Source organism: Marmota marmota, unplaced genomic scaffold (genome assembly GCF_001458135.2).
Source record: "Marmota marmota marmota unplaced genomic scaffold, marMar, whole genome shotgun sequence".
Classification (NCBI taxonomy): domain Eukaryota; kingdom Metazoa; phylum Chordata; class Mammalia; order Rodentia; family Sciuridae; genus Marmota; species Marmota marmota.
The window spans coordinates 2,452,797-2,475,561 of NW_025999999.1; the positions used below are offsets into that span (position 1 = coordinate 2,452,797).

The following is a 22,765-nucleotide window of genomic DNA, read 5'->3' on the forward strand; positions in this document are numbered from 1 at the left end:
ACGCTTCCTTCTGCTTTTCAAAGCGTTTTCACCTGGAGTCAGCCTGCTTCGTCCTGGTTACAGTGCATTAGCAAACGGTGGTCCCACGACTTGCTCAATGCCTAGCACTTTGGCCAGTGGCTAGATTTCGTCTCCCTCTGTGCTGAGCATTGTGGTGAGTGTTCTGTAAGCATCCTCTCACTCAATCCTTCCCAGGTCTAAAGAAGAAACTAGAAGGGGCCTGTGGTCTTCCTATCCTCCCCACCCACGACTTCTTGTGCTGGGCTTCGTGGCTGGGCCAAGGCATGAAGTCTGTGTTGATCACAGAGGGGCAAACTCCCTTCCCTTGACAGGGTAAGAACAGAGGGAAGGTTTTTTTCCCAGAATGACTGGACATTGATAGCCTTCTGGCCCTGAAGAACTCCCAGCAGTGAATGGGGCTGGAGCAAAATATATTTCACTATGAGGTCTGTATTACTGTAATATGTAAATAATACTATACCACAGGCATAAATGGCCCATATTTATTGACATCTAAGGGTATAATATGTATCAGACTGCCTGAAATACTTTCTAGACATTTTTACAAAAACTTTAGGAAGGAGATATTTAGCACCTTTTTAACAAAAGAGGAAACTGTGACTCAGGGAGGTTAAGTAATTAGCTCAAGGTCACACAGCTAGTGAATGGCAGACAGAGGATTTAGACCCAGGTAGTCTGATTCTGCTGCCCACAGGTATACCCACCCTGCTACTGTAACTCAGCTTAAAGCCCCTGAGGCTGCCCCGTGCCTGCTAAGACCTGGCAGGAGGGCCGCAAGTGGTCGCTGGGAGAAGGGCAAAGACCCAGCCTAGGAACACTGTGGCAACCTGGCACAGGGTAGGAGGCTGCCCACGCCTGTTCCCGCCCATGCCACGCCCTCCCACAAGCACATGCGCACTCCGAAGGCAGGGCAGGTGGCCGAGGCAGCGCCACCTCTGCAGGCTCCGGCTCACCCTCTTTACAGTCGTGTCCATTCTCATGCAGCCGGTAGCCGCTCCTGCATCTGCACAGGTAGCTCCCAAACGTGTTGACACACTCATGCTGGCAGCCACCATTGTCCTTGGCGCACTCGTCCTTGTCTGGGGAGGTCAAGGGACTCTCCTAAGAGAAGCGGCCAACTTGGGAACTTCCCTCGAGGTACAGAACCTGCCCAAAGTGGCCTCCTCCAGTGGCCTCCCTGATAGACCACCCCTGCTTTTCTCCTGATGTGGAGTCTCTTTGCTCAGATTTGGGTGTCACTTGGCTTGTGTATGGGAGGGTTGCAGCCACCACCCAACAAATGCCCAGACTTGCAGGGAGCCACCACAGCTAGAAGAGGCCAAGGAGGGTTGTCTCCAGAGCTGACTCCTTGATCTCAGATTGCTGGCTGCAGAACTCTAAGAGAACACGGTTCTTTTGTTCTAAGCCACCCAGGTGTGGGAGCTGGTTATGGCAGCCGTAAGAAGCATAGCCACTGATACCAAACCAAACCAGACAGAACCTCTAGGTGCAGGCTCGTTACTCTCAAGGCAGAGGGCCCAAGAGAGAAGGGAGGGAGTAGGAGACAGGAGGAGCCCAGGACCCCCGGGAGGCCTGTAAAGCCACCTCACCCCCAGTCCCTGGCCTCACCCCCAAACCCACACACCTGAGAAGAAGTGGGCCCTGAAGCCGCGTTTGGAGACGGTGTTGTCAGACTTGAACTCCACGCGCATGTTGTTGCTCTGCGAGGTGATGACCTCGGGGGTCTCTGAGCCACAGAACTTGCCATGCAGCCTGGCGTCAGGGGACAGGCCACTGCGTACCTCCACAAAGTCGTACTTGCAAACCTACAGGGAACAAGGTGCAGAGCAGCCTGTTACGCCCATGTCCCCACCCCAGGCCTCTTTCTGAGAGCTGCACTTTGTCATGGAGCCTGATGGGCTCAGCCCACCCAGGGGAGGTTCCCCTTGACTCTCTGTGCCAGTCACTAGAGGGAGTCCCAGAGGGCAATGACGGGGACTTTGCTTTCCAGCTGAGGCTCTTGTACCTGGCACCATAGCTTATGGCTAACTGTAGCCCGATTTCTACTTATTTTGTATATTGGGCTTCTACACGAGAGTTTGCTTGAAGAAAGGCCCCCACTGAGAAGGAGAAGGAGGAAGAGAAGAGGAGGACACAATCCAACTCCATCATATTCCCATGGAGAGAAACTAAAGCTCAGAAGGGGAAAGACATTTTTCTGAAGTCACACAGCTAGCCAGTGGTGGAGCCAGGACTGGAATGGCTCGTGTTACCTGCTGTAGCAATAATTTTTCTCAAAAGCAACTTCACTGCTGAATGGTCTGAACAATTACTTTCGAGGGTTTATTTTTCCCATGCAGTATTTACTTGGTGGTGAACCCTTCATTGGCACCTGAGTCCCTGTGTATCAGGGTCATTAGCACTGGGGTCTCTTCTGAGTACCCCAAAGGGCTGACTAGGTGACAACCTGGCTGGCACTATTAGGGTGAGAATCCTAGCTTGGTTGGGGCAGGGGGAACATGGGAAAGGGTTTGTGTGCCCCCAGTGTCCCTCCAGTTCCAGGTGCAGACAGGGAGCATTTCCAACAAGCACTCTGATTCAGGACGCTGCCTGGGCCTCGCCTGACTTGGTCATCCAAGACCACTCTCGAGAGAGGGAAGAGGTCCTTGTGTCTAGGTGGTCCTCAGCTCCTCTGTTTTCAATAGCTGGACACCAACCCCCACATTTGCACCCCAGAGTTCAGACCTGTCCTGACCACCCCCAAACCCCAACACCTGCCTCCTTCATGCTTGTCCCCCTTCTCCTTGGATTTATCAATGACAAGAGGACCTGAGGCACTATTCACAGAGGATGTGCAGCCAACACCGCTGGATAATGTGCCCCAGGATTCTATGACTCTGAAAGCAGCAGCTCCAACACCAGCCACCTCCCTGCCTGCGGGGGCCCCTCCCCGGTGCCCAGCTCCGAGTCACTTCTCAACACAGTCCCGCATCAGTGAGCGCAGAGACATACGTCATTGCCTTCCAGTTCAAACACTTCGAACTGCAGGGAGATGCGGTACTGAACAGGGGCCACCACCTGCCAGACACAGTTTTTATTTGTGGGATACTCCTTGGGCCACCCAGGGCTGGTGATGGTTCCGTTCAGCTTGGTAATGAAACCGCCACAGGCCACTGCACGAGGGAAGCAGAAATAAGATTCATTTGGTTTTAGTTCCAAGTGACTGCAGTTTCCCCCAGGCAGCAATAAGCCCTGCTGTTCTTCAGTAATAATGAAAAAAGTTAGGCAATCTGAACTGACGAATGTAGTGTCCTGTTTTCTAACCTCATTGCTTCGACTGAGGATTTGGAGGGACAGAACTGAGAAGAGTCTTTACTGCTTTTAAAAATGACAACCATGCATTTGACCTGTGGTCAGCACAGGTGGGGGTTCCACATAACTTGGAGCAAAGGACAAATAGAAGTGTTTGCATCAAGCTGTTCACCACACCTGGCTTGCATTAGCAAGCCGATTCAAACAGGTGGGCAAGGTGCACAGACCCCGGCCAGGGAGAAAAGGGACGGAGGAAATAAGCTATTAGTCCACAGCCAGCCAGCTGCCCCATCTCTGCCCCATCTCTCCTAAAACTTGCCCCCCTCCCCTGCCATTCCAGCTTGGCAGGATCAGCACCAACCTTCACATGTCTTCTTGTCGGTGGCCAGCTCATAGCCGGGGTCGCAGGCGCACTTGTAGCTGCCCAGCGTGTTCACACAGCGCTGCTCACACCCGCCATGTTCTGGCCTGGAGCATTCATCCACCTCTGCTGGGGAGGAGGGCAACCTGCTAAAATCATCACACAGCCACCTAGCCAACTCCCCGCCCTTCACATCCCAGGGACCCAGTTGAAGTCTTCCAAGAACCAGTGCAGTCCTGCTGACCACCTCCAAGGAGCCCTGTGTCCACATTTGTACTGGCGGTAGCTGTGATTTGGATGGGATCCTGACAACCCAAGCAGGAGCACCTGGTCAGCCAGCGTGGGGCTCCTCCTGGGGAGCCCATTCCTGGACAATCAAATTCTACAAGGTGTCCAGTAAGCAGTGTGCATGTGTGTGATTTTAAAAAAGTCTCACAGGGTTCCATACCATTTTAATGCCATGGAATGGAGGATTCCCACCTCCTAATATAGAACTTCTCAGAGACATTCACAAAAAGGGAACAATGAAAGGACACTTTTCTAGATGAAGATGTGTAAGTACTATAGACATTAAAAGTGAAATCTGTCATTCAGCTTTCTTATAGATAGCCTCAATAAATAAATGTAGGGAGATCTGAAAGGTTACAAAAAACACTGGGCTTCTCATTGCTCCCAGAAGAAACTGCAGGGAGAAGCCAGGGGGAGGAAGCGTTGGGGAGCCTGAGGGACAAGCTCCTAGGGGTGCGTTTGGAGCATTAAATAACAGGAAGTGGAATACCATGAGTGCCATCCAGAAGAGCACAGGAGCCATTGGAGGCTCCTCCCCCCACGCTAGCCCAGGCACTACTGAAAACAAGACAAATCCCAGCAACTGGCATTTCCAAAGAGCATTAGGAATAAAAGGGAAAATATCTGGAATCTAGCCCTGAAAAAGAGCTTGTGGGCTGCAGTCCACAGAGGTAGAGGAGTCTAGCCGAGGGACAACAAAACTGAAGATAGAAAGTCCAGCCTGGGAAGAGGAAAGGGTAGAGCGGGGCAGGAAGGAGAGTATTGTTCCAGAGCACCACGGAAGACCAGAAGAGCGCAGACGAGGAGTTGTTCCCCAAACTGTGAAGAAGATGTGACACTTGTAATGACAGAACTCAGGACATCTAAGAAAGACACCCAGTCTCCCACCGCAGGCAGGGGTCCTTCTCCTAACAGTCCCAATGGACGGCTTTCCAGATCCTGCCTGAAAAGTCCAGGGCAGGGCTCTGGCTACTTCTCGAAGGTGTTTCTTGGGTTGTCTGACTCCATGCAAGTCCCAACCCAATGGCCCTGCAAAGACACAAGTCCTCCAGCCTCACCCCACCCTCTCCGCTGTGCTTTCCCTACTTGATGAGCCCGTGAGCTGCCGATCTCCCCTTTCTGGGCTGCACCAATCTCTCACCGGCCTGGATGGCATGTAAACACCCCACCGCTTCACACAGTCGCTAAGAAACTGAGGTACCCCTCAGGGTGGGGTGTTCTTGGGCTCAGCAGTGGCCAGTTAGGGGCCACTGGGATTAAAGATGGCCCAGGCAGGGAGTTGAAATTATCCGTGGCCTCCAATAAATTTAGCATTAAGTACTTTGAAATAGTAACCATCAGGCAATTGTTTTTTCCTCACCTTACAATAGGAAAAGCATTTTCTTAGACATCAGCTAGAAAATATAGAAAGAAGAGAACAGATAACAAGAAGCAGTGGACGGAATCCAGGCCTTCAAGTGAGACAGATCAGGCTGAGTCCACCAGGGGCTCTTCCCCACTCCATTGCAAACTGGGTGACCACTGGGATTTAACCCCTCTGAGCCTCCCTCCTGTGCAGGAATAGGAGAAGAACGGTCCTTGCTTCGAGGGGGTGATTGGAAATGATGCCCGTGAAGTACCCAGCATATGGGGCTCAGGGAGATCACTACAGACAACAGTGGAGTGGCTGCTGAAATTCAGTGGGTAGAGACACACAACGATGGGGGAGTGGAAGCAGAAAACTACCTGGCCACACCTGAACCAGGTGAGTGGAGCAGTGCAGGCCTGGGGAGGGGAAGGAGCCAAGGTGGGGGGGGGACAGAATGATGGAAAACACATCAAGGATGGACCGGTGGAGGAAGACCAAATGGGCAGGAGGAATGCACAGCAGACGCTAAAAAATGGGTGAAGGGCAGAAGGAAACCAAGGAGTGTCTGTCAGAGTAGACAAAGACAAACAAAGCCCAAGGCAGGGACAGGATGAGTTCTGATGCCAGAAGATACAGTGGCGGTGGGCAGAACACACAGGAAAGATCCATGGATAAGTTTCTCAGTGCCATAGCCAGGTGCAGGAGGGAGTCCAGTGGAGTGGACTTAAGCCTAAAGCAAAGGAAATGCAATTCCTGCAAAGAACGGAAGGGTAAGGCATTGAGCCGTTGAGGGGGAGAAAGGGTGGCCTATTCAAGAGCGGTGGTGGTGGCGTCTCACCACTTCATAGATATACAAAAGTGTCTCAGGGCCCTGCTCTCAGAGGGAGCCTGGTTGTCTGCATCACCTCCGTGCTGCCACAAAGTAGCATCTGCTCCAAGTCCACTGGCTCCTGTTTGCTCTGGGCTGTTGTGGCCGAGGCCAACCAGCCAGGGAGAGCACAGAGGTAGGTAGGAGAAGAGGCTGGAGCCAGGACTCTGCTCAGTATGGTCAGCTCTGGCTTCTTTCTATGCTCTAGGTGGAATAAATAGATGGAGCCATTCTGTGCCTAAGAGATGGTTTAGGCAGGATCCCAAAAAATCATTTCAGAGAGAGTTGGGGAAAGGGGCAAGAGAACTTTTGAGGAAATGCCTTGAAGGAAGCCAGTCCCCACCACTAGACACCCAGCACTGCCCATCTGCACTGGACAGTGGAACACGGAGCTCAAGGTGGAATCCTTGCATTAGTCATGTAGGGGGTGTGGGACCAACTGGCCCACCCAACCCCTGAAAGCCACTGCCATCTCCCAAAGCAACAGAAGTCCAAGGTGCTCTGCTTGTTGCCCAGCCAGCAGGCCCTCAGAAGGGCTGCCATCTGGCATCAAGAGATGAGGGCTGAGGCCAACTGGCACCCTGGCCAGTGTCATGGGCCAGCTGGGCCCTGGGCAGAGCCTGCTGCCAACTGGCACCAAGGCAAGAGCCTCTTCTCGCTCCAGCTCTCCTGCAGGCCTTGTAGTTACACTTCCAGTTTCTTTCACTGGCTCGGTCCTGCCACACGAGCTGGTCTGGCTGGGAGAAGGCTGGGCTGAGGAAGCTGGCCATTATGATTCCTGTTCTCTTTCTTGCCATCCCCAGGATGCCTCATAAAGGGAAGAAGAGTAACCCCATATCTCGTGTGGCACTCTCAGCTTATAAAATACCTCCACAGACGGCATTTCACAGGGGCTTCACAGAAACTGGTTAGAGAAAAGGGGCAGATATCCTCCTCCCTACTCTACAAAGGGGACAGCTGAGGCTTCAGTAAGGACACATGGCTGCCTGCTTGGGTGGTATGGTTAGAAGAGGGTTCTTTGGACACCCAGATCCTTCATGTAGAATCTGGAAGGGAGTCTAAAAAGCAGGGAGAAGGGAAGAGGGGCCAGGATCTCTGGGCAGGCAGGGCCAGGAGCCCAGGAGAGGTGGAGAGGCAGGGAAGCAGCCTCGCTGGGCGGGAGTAGCTGGGCAGCTCAGGAAGTGCTGGCAATTATTAAGGGGTCTCCATTGCAGAGGACAGGCTGTCTCTACGCAGACTGCAGGAATGCTACTGGGCGCCAATCACAATGCACTGAGCAACATCCATGTTCTCCTCCTAGAGTGTGGTCTGCAGGACGTCAGGGGCCCCGAGAGCAGACAAGGAAGACCCACCATTCACAGGAGGCTTGGAAGCCCACACTGGGGCCAAGTATGCTGGGGCTGCTTCCACCAAGATCCTGCAAAGTAGCAGGTCCCCAAGGAAACAAGGAGATTTGTTCCCAGAGCATCCCCTGATCTGTTCCCCCCACACTCCCCCAGGGGTAGGCGTGGAGGCTGGGGGCTAATGCTTCAGGAGCTGAAGTCCTGGGTTACCTCTGGCCCACACTAAGGAGTGCAAGGCAACACCCTAGGAAGAGTTTGAGCTGGGAAGTCACATTGTGTTGGGCTCCTCCATCTGCCACTTTCCTGGCTGATCCTGAGCAGCCCTATTCAGTGCTGATCAAATGTAACCCAAACCTAACTCAGGGGGCTATCAGGAATTCAGTGACATCAAGCAAATCAAGTACCTTACACAGCTCTTGCACACAGTAAGTAACTGATGATCACTTCTATACAAATATTTGTTATTATGGATGTTCGGCTTCCCTCAAGTGTGGTTTGACCTTGTCAGCTTGCTAAATCAAATTTCCAAGTACAGACCCACTGGCCCTGCAGAGGCCAAGGCTGAGCCTGCTCAGGATCAGTTGGGGGCTCCACGGGATCCTACACGCAGCTCTGAAATGGGTCGCTGCCTCTGCCCTGCAGGGAGTCTGGTTGGTGCTGAGGTGCCATATGGGTTTTATGATTCTAACACTGGGGGAGCAATATTTCTTCCTGTGACTAAAAGGGGAAGCGAAACACTAATTCATACCCTTGAAAAAATTGGCTGCAAACCCCGCCTTGTTGATGGAACCATCGGACACGAACTTCATCCACAGTCTATTGGAGCTCGATTTCACATCCTCGGGCTTCTCGTAGCCACAGAAGTGGCCAATCAGGGTGCTCTCTTCCGTGGGGCCATCCCGGATCTCCAGGTAGTCGTAGGCGCAGCTGTCATGCCTTTCAATCTAAAGGGAGAAACAGAGACAGTGCGGAAGGTGGCAGATGGCAGGGCTTTGTGGTGTCCCACTTGAGAATGAAGCCTAGACTTCACCCTCACGAGCTAACCCAGCCGGCGTGTCCTGAACTTCTCCAAACTGTTTCCTTGTTACAGAAGTCAAGGGCGAATCAAGCTGAGAAGAGAATCAGAGAAACAGGGAAGAAGGATTCTACAAAACTGCCCTGGATTCTGACCTGGGGCCCTCAGCCTGCCCACAGCAGCCTGCAGAAAGGAGGTGAACCAAATTTCAAAACTGACAAAAATTTTGATATCAGATGTCCAGGCACAACTCACAAGGGGCTTGAAATGGCTTCTTGGATTCCTGTTTTTAACATGAAAACATATCTTTACAGAGCGCTTTTCCAACAAAAATTGCCACTTACTGCCTCCCAGGTAAGACAATTCGAGTGTCCTTACCTCAAAAGCTTGGAAGGTAAGTCCCACGTGGAACCCCTCGGAAACCGTAATCCTCCACACACATTCCTTGGAAGGCCTGTAGTCATCTGGGTAGTTGGGAGATTGAATCTGGCCGGCATCTTTGTTAATGTCTCCTCCACAGGTAGCTTTAGAAAGAGGGTGGGAGGAAGGAGGTCAGGGGAAGGCAGGAGGCCACTTGTCACCAGTAGGTGGCTCCACGCACCAACATTTTCATCTGCATCCAACAAAGACTGCCTCAGAAAGGCACAAATGCATCTGGATTTTTTTCATATGAAGAAAATAACCATATGGAGCCTTCCCTGGGCATCAAATTCACCTGGAAGATCACTCCAACTGTGGATGTCAGAGCCACACTCCCAGAGGTTCTGATTTGAGTGGCTCTGGGGAGCGCTGCGCAGCAGCAGTGTCCTGGGGTGATTCTAACACACACTGTGTGGGCACATGTATGCACGCTCACACAGACAAGAATGTTATTGTTATTATTATTAGTGTTATTAATAATACTTTATTATTCTACGAAAAAACCCCTCCCTCCAGCGCCTCTCCAAAAGTATAATAATTTGAGGCCAACAGGAGCCTTCATAATTTTCTAGCAGTGTCCCATTTTTTTTTTTCCCTAGGGTGGGGCAGGTGGTGTGAGGAGTGAGCCAGAGAAGCTGGGCACATAGAAGCAGCATTACCCTCCTGTAATCCCAGCGGCTTGGGAGGCTGAGGCAGGAGGATCGCAAGCTCAAAGCCAGCCTCAGCAAAAGCAAGGCGCTGAGCAACTCAGTGAGACCCTGGCTCTAAATAAAAAAATAGGCTCTAAATACAAAATAGGGCTGGGGATGTGGCTCAGTGGTCAAGTGCTTCAAGTTCAATCCCCAGTACCAAAAGAAGGAGGAGGAGGAGGAGGAGGAGGAGGAGGAGGAGGAGAAGTAGTAGTACTTTCTATGGCAGCACTTTTAAGAAGTGCAGTTTCTTCCCTGATGTTGTCTAGAGTTTTCTTTTCACAAGTGAAACAAACAGAGACCCAGAGAGGTCAGGTTCTTTGCTCAGGACAGCTATTCAGAGGCCACTGCTCTATAACCCTGACACTATCCCTGTGTGGGTAAAACACTCCCTGGATGGTCCGGAAGGAGGGTTCAGCAGGCTGGTGACAGGTAGATGCCTCGGGTTCTGAGGGGAACAAACCTTCATACACCGCGAAGAAGCCTTTGCCCAGGATGTTGCTGCTGCTGCGGAACTCTACCCAGAGCCGGCTGTCGGTGGAGACCACGGGCTCTGGGACTTTATCGCCACAAAACCTACCTAAAAAGTGCAAAAGACACAGTCAGGATACCCGGGGACGCCAAGAAGGTGCTCACTGCAGACTGACCATCATGGTCTTTCAAAGTGGATTGAAGTGAGCAATAACCCAACCAGTGGCAGCTGACCTATAGCACACACAGGACTGGGAGACGGATTGAATGTCTGGTGATCATTCTCCTGTGCCTCATGCAGGAGAATTCCAGATTCTGATCACTCTAAGTACCCGGGGTACCACTGAGGCCCCTCCCCTGCCAAATGTGGCAGCTCTGCAGGTGTGGCAGAAGGGCGGTCAGGGAGTGAGACCTGCTTCTTTGCTGTTTCCTATTCTTTCATCCCCAAAGGCAGGGGGCATTCTGCTTTCCTTGCCTCAAGAATGGAGGCCAGAGAAGCCACAACAAAGAAAACAAATCCTGGCTTTTGAATCTCACAAGCCGAGTCACAATACAGAAGATGTGGAAGCCCGCACAGTGATGAGTGCAATTTCCTCACCCTTGGAATCTTAGAAAGGTTCCTAGGAGGGAGGAGGGAATGGACTAGGAGGCAGGGTTGGAGAAGGCACCATGTAACCCCTAAAGGATCTGTACCCTGTCCCACCCTGAGCTGAGACTGTATGAAAAAGGACAACAGAAACCTCAGGCAGGTTTTAGGATCTGGGAGAAGCAGAAAATTGCATCACCAGTCCTTGGCCAGAGTCTGAGGAGCAACAGGACCTTAAGATTCCCCTGCCCCTTGTGGGGTCAGAGCAGATGTGTCTACATGGTTCTGCAAGACACTTGGCCATGAGACAGGAATGCAGAGCTCCTCTGCAGAGCATGATATAGCTCAGCAACACAATTCTAGGCTGCTGTGGGGCTGCGGAAGCAACTTTCTCACAGTCCACAGAATTTGGGGAGCCAGAGAATGTCTCCCTAGCTTGGAGGGAGATGTGGACGTGGTACCATTCTGAACTGCCCTAGTATTGAGGCAAAGAGGAGGCTCGGTAGCCATTTAGCACTGACTAGGTAGAGATGAGGACATCCCAGCAAGGCCAGTCAGGATGGCAATATGGAGGCCTCCCTGCCATGCCTTGGCACAAAGCATGCCCCCAACCCAGGGGAAGAAAACACAAGTTGAATGAAATCAAGTTCCTAATACCCGATAGAAAAAGGGCTCATAATAGATAGATATTTTTGTTCTTGAAAAAAAAATCCAATATTTCTTAGACACTTGTATATGTGGTCTGAAATCTGGACCCTCTATGGAGGATGCCTTCCTAGTACATGGTGATCCAAGGTCATGGGCAGGGATGGGGTGGGGCAGGAATGGATTGAGTCTCACTGCTCAAAACACAAAGCAACCAGGGTCGATGGGGACTGAAAGTCTGTGGTTCTGCCAGGCACCTACTTGTGCACAGTCCTCAAAGAATTTATTTAGCTTTGGGGACAGGAGTAGTGGGGAGACTCCAACAAATATGGTGTCCTTTGGAGGATGATGGAAATATTCTAAAATTGATTGTGTGCCTCTGTGAACATACTAGACACCACTGAATTTAAATGATGAACTTCACAGATTGTAAATTTTATCTCAACTTTATTTAAAGTCCATTTAACAGATATTTAGTGCACACTCGCTGTCAATGCCACATCAGGCACGGGGCAGACCACTTGAAGCTGTACTTCTGCTTTACCTTCCTGAGAAAGAGGGGAGCAGCGAGACTGGGGGAGGTCTAGATGTCACGAGGGGCATTTCTTAGTGGTCAACTCTGGTTTGTATTCTTTGGGGAGAGATGGGATAGAGAACCGCTAATCTCTGCTTCCTTTTGATTCTGGGCACCTGTAGACATTTGGATTTGGTAAGCTTAATATTCAGAGAGATGAGATAAAACCGCTGCAGAGACTTTGGCAAGAAAAAAATCCCTCAGAAGTCTATAAATTTTCGGTAATTGTTCCTCTGGCGTGGCCAATTAGTTTCGATTAGTTTTTGGAAAAAGACACATACCAGCGCTCGCCAGCGGGGAGACAGTGCGCTGAACAGCAGTTAGACAATGCCAGTCCACAAAGGGAATTCCTTCTTAGCCTAGCCCGAGTTTCAAGTCCAAGTTCCTGCTTTTAAAACCCCAGCTGTCACAGTCAATGGGGACTATTTCCAAAAGAAAAAGGGACACTGGCTGCCTCACTGCCCGAGGACCTAACCAGATAAGAACCACCCACCAGCCTAGGATCAGAGGATCAGCAGCCTCTGCTCTGGACCCTGGAGAAGGGAGGAACTGCGACTGAGTATATTTGCAGCCTCTGCAAAGCCAGACTTGACCGGATAGATTAAAAATCTAAGTGCTCTCCCCCAGTTGCTTTTTCATTCTTAACTGGACCCCATTACCTGGCCCCTAGAGTAACACCCCAGCATTCTCAGCTTTACCACAGTGGCTCTCAGAAAAGTCCCTTTGTCACTGACCATGTCCATGCCAGCCACCGTCCTAGGCACTTCATGTGGCTTTATCTCACTTCATTCCTATACTCCCTGACCTCAGTGCTATTGCTAACCCATTTCATAGGGGAAAAAATTGAGGATCAGAGAACTTTTCTCAAAGCTGGAAATGGAAGCAGAATTTGTACCTCGTCGTCTGAGATCTGGCCTTTCATCATCAATATTACCTCCTTCATTATCACCACCATCAAAAGGAACTTGGGTGAAATTCTGAACACTGCACAATTTTGGATAGATAGACTTGGACTCTGCTCTCTAGGAATGTAAGCATCATGTCCATTTCCCAGATTGGAAACAGCCGAGTTCCTCCAAATGAAGGTCAAAGCCTCACACCAGGAAGCAAGTCTAGTGAAATAGCGGTCTTGGCTGCTGGCCTCACTCTATCATTCCTGTTGGTTCGGGAAGCTGCTCCGGCTTAGGAGGCCACACGACACTGATAGCCAGACTGGCCTTTCTGAACTTTCCTCCCCATTTCAGGGAAAGGGGGCTTTTGTGTGTATGGTGGAGTTCCAGAATGCCCAAAACTAGGTACAAAAGTTCCCGGATCTGGAGGAGGCGTTTAATAAGGATATCAATTACTGAAAATTTATAGGCTTCTGAGGGATTTTTTCTTAGAGTAATTCCTCTAACAGAAATACGCAAGAGGAACTCAGTTTCCAGGACAGTGCTTAGAAATACTGGACAGGTTCTCCATGCAACATCGCCTCCTGTCTTTCAGCACAATCTTTTAAGTGGCCCCTGAAACTGAAAAAACAATTTGAGATCTGTACCAGTCATGAAATGTTCTTCTTGTCCTTAATTTTCCCTTGAAATCACTATGTGAAAATCTGGGTCCCAAACAGCCTCCTTCCAGGGAGAATAAATAGGCTGGAGAGAAACTGGAATAGAGAAAAGGTATCAAATTCCTAAACTGAAATCTGGTTCCCGGATCTGGAGGAGGAGTTTAATAAGGATATCAACAAGAGGAAATGCAGATGAGGACCACTACAAGTGGGCTCCATGGGGAGTCATAAAGGGTTCATTCATAAAAAGTTATGCGCGCATTATGCCTGGATTTTCACACACTGCCCTGGGAAAAAATGCAACGCACAGTTTTTCAGAGCAAGATGCATACTTTCACAATCCACCCTAATCCGCTCTCCCTCCTGCCAAAGGGGCATTGACCTGCCTCCTTCCAGTAGATTTCATGGCACTGACCCCTCCCAGGGACCGGCTCTGCTGACACGGTGCACTTGTTCCAAACACAAAAGTTCACTAACAACTGCATTTGGAAACATCAGAGCGGGCCAAAGAGTTGGCAAAGGAGAACTGCCGCAGAGGAAGAATGGCGGTCACAGAAGCTGAGCACGCGCACGCGCACACGTACCATACCACACAGCACACACCACACACACATACACACACCACACACACATACACACACTACACACACCACACACACACACCACACAGCATACCACACACCACACACATACACTACACCACACACCACACACCACACACACACACCACACACTACATATCACGCACTACACACACCACACCACACACCAAACACAAACCACACACACATATACACCACACACACACCATACCACACAGCACACACCATACACAAAGCACACACACACACATATACACCACACACACATACCATACCACACAGCACATACCACACACAAACATATACACCACACACACCATACCACACAGCACACACACCACACCACACACACATATACACCACACACACATACCATACCACACAGCACACACCATACCACACAGCACACACCATACCACACAGCACACACCACACACACACACCATACCACACAGCACACACCACACACATATACACCATACTACACAGCACACACCACACACATCACACACACCACACCACACACACAAACACCACACACACACACACCATACCACACAGCACACACCACACCACACACACCACATACCATATACATACCACATACACTGTACCACAACCCACATATACCACACTACACACACACCACACCACATACCACATACATATCAAACACACACCTCACACATATCACATACACCCCATCACACCCCACGTACATACCACACACACACACTGTACCACATACCACATATATCACACCACACACCACACCCCCCCACACACCACACCACACAGCAAACACACACCTCACACATATCACACACACCACACACTGCACTAGTGGGTAAAATATATACCCCAGGTCTCCTAAAACAAAACAAAAATACCCAAACCATCGCCACCACCAATAAGCTGCAAAAGTCCTATCTTATTAATGAAAGTGTAGCCGGAGACACCAGGACCTGAAGTAAGAAAATCCCTGCTTCAAGTTCCAACCAAGGGAGCGCCTGGCCCTCTGCCAGTGCCCATTCCCAGGAACGTGCCTTGGCCCTCTCTGGGGAAACCGGGTAACAGAAAGCTTCTTCCTCCTGAGTCTTAAGCCCATCGCATTCCCTGGGGGAGAGGCTGCCAGGTTTAGCAAACAGAACTCCAGGAAGTCAGTCAGATTTAAATTTCAGAGGAACACAGATTAATGTATTTATATGACAACCCTCAGGGGACATCCTGCTCAGACCCAGCAGCCATCTCCCCGTCACTTGGATCTCTGAATATCACCTCTCTCATCTGTCACTACTAGCTGTGACCCTCAAAAGTTAGTGCACACTGGGGAGCTTGGCTTTCTCATGAAGGGGTGGGGGGTCTATGGGTCCCTGTTCTGGTGGGCTCCTCCCAAACAGCTCCTGTGAAATGTACTTATGAAAAATCCAAACAATCGAGAAGTGTGCAAAACACAACCTGAAGCCGACTCCAGCCCAACTTCCTTTCTCAAGGGCAACCACTTCATTGATAAGCGTCCTTGTAGCCCCCGTTCTTTGTATTAGGTCAGCTGGACCATTCTCTGACCCATTTCAGTCGTCTCCCGGGAATCTCTCTTCAGGGAACTCTTCCCAGGCCATGCTGGTGCTCAGCCGAGTCTGAGAACCTCTGCTCCCAGGGATCCCGCCCTCTGTCATCTTGCCATACCTGATCAGTGCTGCCCGTGAAGCACTAGTGCTGCTGGCACCTGCCACGTCTGCTTATGTTAGGCAGCAAACAGGTGGGGACAGACAGCCTCTATGCTGCCACTGGGTGGCACAACCCATTTGTCCTGCAGTGGACACATTCCTGTGCATGCTTGGCCTGGGGATCACCTTCCCGTCCTGTCTACCTGGGCTGCTATCTACCCAGAAGATTCCTCCTCATGGTGGCAACCTGGAACCCCCACTTGGAGCCTGCCTGGTTACTTCCCAGCTCCCTGGAGCTCCCAAGGACATGGATGCCTATCTGTTTTACCTCTAGAAATCTAAACTCATGGCCTTCCTCACACTGGTGCTTGTGCGCTATTCACAGTGGTAGCTGACCAGGTGGAAAACCCTTAGTCATAAAGAAACCCAATAGCTACCAGGGCCCCTCCTGAGTCCAACCAGACCTTCTGTCACTGTGTCTTCGGCGTATCCCACAGGTGGTTCCCCAGGATCCAGCATGATGCCAGGGCTCCGTGTAGCAGTGACACTCGGGGTTTAGCCCTCTCCTCAGCTCCCACTGTGATCTTCAGCCCAGTGAGCAGCAGCAGCTCACTTGCAGGCTCGTCATGCTCAGCCTAGCAGGAGTGACTTCTCTGCTCATAGGAAGATACGCCAGAGACCAAGTCCTCACTGAGCCCCCAGGCCAATCCAACCCAGAAGCCCACCCTACAGCCGGCTCTAATGAGGAGGACAGCCCCCTCAGCTGGGACGTTTCCCTCTAGCTCCTGTTCATCTGCTTCTCACTCCAGCTCCATCATGACTGCCATTCCTGAGCCGAATGAGTCCCAATGTCAGCTCCCAAGTCATTGACCCACTGGTCCTCAACAGTGTTCATCTTCCCAGGTCACTCATGAGGGGTCTGTGCTTTTGTGACAAGCCTGGAATGAACTCAGCTTTCTCTTTGTGCCTCCTGCTCACAGTCCCTCACTCCAAGGTCCAAGCTGCCTCTTCATGGATAGAGTTCACACCCTGTTCATCTCACAAAAATACATATCCAGCATAGAAAAGGGGAAAAAGTCCTAAACCAAGAACCGAATAAAAAATTTTAAAAAAACGCCACCATATTGAGATAACTACTATTACTCATTAACATTTATAAAATCACTTGGTTTTTATGTTTTAGGTCACAAAATGGTTTCTTCCAGTGGGATTCAGCCTGCACAATGTTTTTTAAAGTCATTTTGTTTGGAATGATTTGGGGTGGCACATTTGGTATTCAGTTCATCACAATCCATACCACTTCTTACACCAATCCCATCTCATTCCTTTACACCTTCGAGGGCATCTAAGTTTGCAATGTCTACATTAGGTATGCATGCATGTATGTATATCAGTACACATATTTTTAATTAATGCTACTACATATTCTATTCTGTCACAATTTTCTTTCTGTGTAATAGCATACCATGAACACCTTTCTATATTAACACACAGCCACCTCCAACTTTTAATGGCTAGAAAGTCTTCCATGGGAAAGATGTATCATCATTTCTTCAGCTAACCCCTACCATCGAACGTTTAAATTGCTTTCAATTTTCCTTGCTTCAGTGCACATCCCTGTAGCTAGAGCTTTGCACACTTCCTTAATTAGCTCCCTAGGATAAATTCCAAGAAGTGCAATTGCTGGGTCAAAGGGTATAAGCAGTTTTAAAAGCTTTTAACATGTGTGGCCAAATGGAGTGTTCAGAGTTTTACAATGACACAGGCCCTTGAGAGCTTCCTGTGACTGCCGACAAGATGGTCCCTTGGAGACAGCGGGAGCATCCCAGAGAACACCTGATGGCTTCTCTCTTAAGGCTGTCTGAAGTCCACTCACCCAAGAGGGGGGCTTTTCTCCAGTAACCATCCCGGACCTCCACGTAATCATACCAGCACAGGCGGCTCTTAAACAAATCCATGGATGTGAAGTTCAGGATGATCTGTAAGGAATTACCATAAAGTGAGTTTGGACAACAAAGACCGAAGAGTTCTGCACGATGTGTCTCGCAGACTGGTGTTCTCATGTTACCGTTTAGCATACAGAGCCCCCAGAATGCAGTAGGAGTGTTTTCTCAAAAATACAGGCACAGGAAACCTCATGACATTAAATAATAAACCTTAGGCAGGATGGGGAGTAAACAGAAGGAGATGGGCCCTTAGACTCTGGGGAATCACTTGAGCTTTTGAAGTCACTAGGTGGTTTACAGAGAGCACAATGCATTAAAAAGACAGCCCAGGGCGCGTTGAGACTGGGATTTGGAAGGAGGTAAGGGGTCAGTGAAGTTCAGAGATACGGAAAGATCTTATAACATCATCAATCATTCCGGGGGGTCTGGGGTTAGCCTGAGTGCATCTGAGCACCTCCGTGATCAATGTCCCCTCGGCCATGACCTCACTGTTCCGAGGTATGGTGTATCTAATAGCCTTCCTATAATTAGTGCATTCATTCATTCCACCATGGCTTGTTGACCACCTACTGTGTGCTAGTCTGTGTTGAGTGACTGAGAGAGATCAGTAAGAGGATGTCCTGCTTTTAGGGAAGTCAGCGAAGGAAGGTAGGACAGGTGTGACAAGCTAACCAGGACACTCTGACGTAAAACCTAAGAGCGAGGGGTGGCTGTCACACTGAGAAGCAGTAGCCTTCTGGTCCAAGCTCTCTAGCGGCTCTCTGCCCACGTTCAGCATGTCCCTGCTCCTTCAATCCTCAGCTCTTCCTGCTCTTCAGCTGGCCCTGGCCCCTGCCCTGCACCCAGAACCTACTCCTTTTACAATTCCAGGGACCTTGCTGTCAACAGCTCATCTGTCCACAGCACCTTCACTCTCTGCTTCTCCACTGGGTACTTCTTTAATATTCAAACAGCCCTGGGGATCACTGTCCGGAAGCCTGCCCAGCATGTAGGAGGCACCCCATAAGTGGCAATTAAAACCAGGTCCCAAGAGTGTGCACTTAGAGAACATAACTGACACAAACCCTCACAGGTTGCCCATCTCAAGGTGTTGGGGTGCCCACAAGATCCCAGGACAAGTAGCATCTTCTCACACAAAGCCCTGTAGTCTCCTAGGAAATGAAGAGTGTGTTCCAGAAAATAAGAGGCCAGCTTATCTCTGCCACTGGGTGTGTGTGTGCGCGTGCGTGTGTGCATGCGTGAGTAAGATATGTCATTCTCCTTTAAAACTAGTGTTTTTCAACCATACTATACATTAGAATCACCTTGGAAACTTCAGGAAAAAGCTGGTACCAAGCCAATGCCCCTCCTTCCATTAAACCAGATTCCTAGGGAGCAAGGGGGAGCCCAAACTAAACGCTAAGCCTCTTAAAGATAGGGATCTACCTTAGGTTTCTCTCACATCCCCCACAGTGCCTGTATTCAGGTGACTGAGTTCAACAATACTTAGAAGTTGGTTGCGCGATAATTCTTTAGTCTTTGCTTTTTAAAATTACAGAAAGGAAATGTTAGTACAACTTCCCTGGTAACACATTCATGATCTGAATGAACAGGATAATTATTCAGGCTAATTATTTTAAGTGTGTTAGTGAACCATAAAGACCATAGGGGAAGAGGTGATGAACGAGAGGTGATACTTGAATCAATCAAGTTTGCTAATTACTAGCAGCTCTGGGGAAGGCTGTGTGAAGCAGAAATTGGAATAATTGGTGTAGGAATTTCAATGATGTATATTCTCCCTGCCCCCAGTTAGCACAAATAATTGAAGCTTACATATCACAGCCTCAGCTGTGCAGGGCAATTCGACAATTTGGAGATTACCAGACTCCTTCCTCCTCCTGCTCCTCCTCCTCCTCTTCCCTGCCTCCTCCCTGTTAGCACCTCCAACACAGACACCTCCCATCTGCCCAAGGAAGAAGATCTGGAGTCTTGGATACAAGATGGCAACAACACCATCTTAAATGCTCAGAGTCAAAGAAAGAGTGTACATGTGTGAGCACACACGTATGTGTGCAAATGTATATGTATAAATGCACACACAGTGTCTGGGTAATAACATAAGATGATGGTCAAGCATGTGGGTTCCCAGTTTAGTTACCCAGTTTCAAATCCCAACTGTGCAACAAACAGTATTCTTGGGCAAGTCCATTTCCTTACCTGTAAAATGAGCATGGTAAGGGCACCTAGCATATGAGGTTGATGTGAGGATCCAATCAAATGATCTACGTTACATGCTAAGAATAGAATCCAGCCCTTAGAAAATTTCATCACATTATGCTTAACTCAACACTAAATGGACACTTTTTAAATGGACACTTTTTTAAAGCTATGCATTAGGAATGCCTGAAGGCTGCCTGCTGCCACCCCCACCTGCTATCACTCAGTCCCTCAGGTGTCCACATAGCCATTCAACAAATATCCATTGTGTGACTGTTTTTATGCCACAGACTATGTGAGCCTCTGGGATTGAGTGGGGACAATCTCTGAGCTGAAGGATTAGAAGTGAGACAAATAAATCAGCAGTCACGGAACTGTAGGACATCCCGTGACAGGAATGATTACAGAGATCGGTGAACATCTGTTATGATTTGGATATGAGGTTTCCCCAAAAGCTCACATTTGAGACAATGCAAGATGGTTCAGAAGAGAAATGGTTGAGTTGTGAGAGCCTTAATCCAATCGATGAGTTAATCCCCCGATTGGGATTAACTGAATGGTACCTGAAATGGTAGGGTGTGGCTGGAGGAGGTGGGAATTGGGGCCCTGGCTTTGGGGTATATATTTGTATCTCTGCTTCCTGATCACCATGTGAGCTGCTTCCCTCCACCATACTCTTCCATCATGATGTCCTGCCCCACCTTGAACCCTGAGGAATGAACCAACTACTCATGGACTGAGATACCTCTGAAATCATGAGCCCCCAAATAGACTTTTCTTCCCTAAAATTGTTCTTGTCAGATCTTTTAGTCACAGCAGCGAAAAAGCTGACTAAAACAACATCTAAGACAATTTGAAGAACACTTGCATTTGTAGTTATTAAGTAATAAGATAAACTTTGGAGTACAAGGTCTGGTTTCCCATTCCCAGTTCTATATCTCACCATGAATTTGGGCAATTACCTTAATGTCTGAGCTTAAAATTCTTCCTTCATAGACTATGAATATGCACCCTGAATATGCACCCTGAAGTAGGGTTGAGAACATGCCACCTTTATTGCAGAGTAAAGAGGCCCTTGCCCTAGGCTCAGCTCTAGAGGGTCATGGAATCTTCAGGGCCAAAGGAACATGTGAACCCAGAGCTTATACTCCTTGGTCTCAAAGCCCTACTCCAAGGATCCAGGACCCTGGAATTCCCTGTCCATATAGCTCTGAGCCCACTTGCAGTGCATGCAAGGACTATTCTTTGGACCCATCCTCCTGAGGGTGGCTACCCACATCCACTAGCCAAGGAGCAGCTGTCTGCAAAGCAGGAGTGGCTGATGCCTGGGATTGTGGCCAGGGTGTCAACACAGGCTCCTGAAGCAATCAACGGTGGGTTTGTGGCCAGTTCTGCCATGTTGACACCTTCCAGAGTAGCACTCTGAGCTGTCAATAAATTCTGAAATGAACCTTGCTCTCCAGGGCATAATAATAGTGTGCTTATCAAGGTAGGAGATACAATCTACTTTACAGTTAGCTTGATTTGTAACTTACGTAGATATCTAGTATGTGCCAGGCCTCCTTGTGTACAGGTGAGACTGGTGGAGAAGTCCAGAAATAATGAATGTATAGCACCGGTGAAGTACCTGGCACGTACTGTGTGCTCATAAGAAAACTGCTCTTATGATTACTAGTAACTGTAAAAATAAGTCCTCCTATCTCACCCAACTCACAAGAAGGTTTTTCACCTTTAATATTTATTTATTATTATTTTAATTGTACATATTTATGGGGCAAAGTGAGAATTTGATACAAGTATAGAGTGTGTAATGATCAAATCAGGGTAGTTAACAGTTTCATCTCTTTAAACATTTATTTTTAATTAATTATTTTTTATTAATAATAATAGTACATATTTATGGAGTACACTGTGCGACTTCAGTACATATATACCACGTGCAATGATCCAACCAGGGCAGTTAATGCTCCACCTACCTTTTCCCCTGGAGTGACAGAGATTCTCCAGACGCAGTGAGAGTAAGAAGGGTAGCCGTTTGGGAAACCAGGTGCAGAAAAGTTTCCTGTTGTGTCCTGCAGGGTCTCCCCGCATGCTGCATAAGCAAAGCAAGAACTGTGACATGGCTCATGCACCTGGTCCCTGCCCAAACAGCCCCTGCTCAGGGATGCAGGGCAAACACACCCTTCACCACCCAAAGCCTTCAGAACCACTGGCAAGACGCAATCTTGGACGCTGACATTTTTCTGTGAACATCTGCTATGGTTTGGATATGAAGTGTCTCCCAAAAGCTCATGCTGACATTTTTCTGGCACGTTGACATTTTTCTAGCTAACATAAGTGAAAGTAGCATCAGGGTACAAAGAGTAACACCCAGGGGGCTCTGCTGAGACTCTCAGGACTGAGGACAGCCCAGAGCTGGGTTGGAATATCTGCTTTCTGGCCAGCTGTGTGGTTGTGTGCTGGACTTTTGTTTTCTTACCTGTAAAGTAAGCAGGGCCTCACTCAGAGCGTGAGTGGAATCATTTGCATTGTGTGAAGTGGGTGTGCTCAGTGCTTGGGACCTACTGAGTGCTCCATACACTGCAGCCATTATGATTGCTAATGATAATATATGCCACAGGAAGAATATGGAAGTGCCAGTCAGTGAGGCAAGAAAAAAAAAATACTTTTAAACTCATTTCAGCTGTTAGTGTGAATCATTTTTTTTTTTTCCCCAGCACTGGGAATCAAACCAAGGGCCCCAAGCATGCTGGTCAAGCACTCTACCACTGAGCTGCATCCCCAGCCCTCAGCTATTAGTTTGAAACTTGCCCACACCTCCCCCTCCTCCCTCTTTTTTTTTTTTTCCTGCCACACACCTCCAAACAAGCTATCATCTAGTCAAG

The 22,765-nt window shown here is 49.2% G+C and overlaps 1 protein-coding gene across 1 annotated transcript in view; it reads right to left on the reverse strand.

Annotated features, from left to right (window-relative positions):
* Tll2 (tolloid like 2) overlaps positions 1-22,765 on the reverse strand; it is a gene marked incomplete at its 5' end in the record, with an annotated part of 50,488 nt that overhangs the window by 11,671 nt on the left and 16,052 nt on the right. The window contains 9 exons of the mRNA XM_015494572.2: positions 975-1,100; positions 1,646-1,826; positions 3,013-3,173; positions 3,674-3,799; positions 8,269-8,464; positions 8,914-9,059; positions 10,108-10,224; positions 17,615-17,717; positions 21,857-21,972. Coding sequence (XP_015350058.2) covers positions 975-1,100; positions 1,646-1,826; positions 3,013-3,173; positions 3,674-3,799; positions 8,269-8,464; positions 8,914-9,059; positions 10,108-10,224; positions 17,615-17,717; positions 21,857-21,972 — 1,272 coding nt within the window. The remainder of the gene's footprint in view (positions 1-974; positions 1,101-1,645; positions 1,827-3,012; positions 3,174-3,673; positions 3,800-8,268; positions 8,465-8,913; positions 9,060-10,107; positions 10,225-17,614; positions 17,718-21,856; positions 21,973-22,765) is intronic.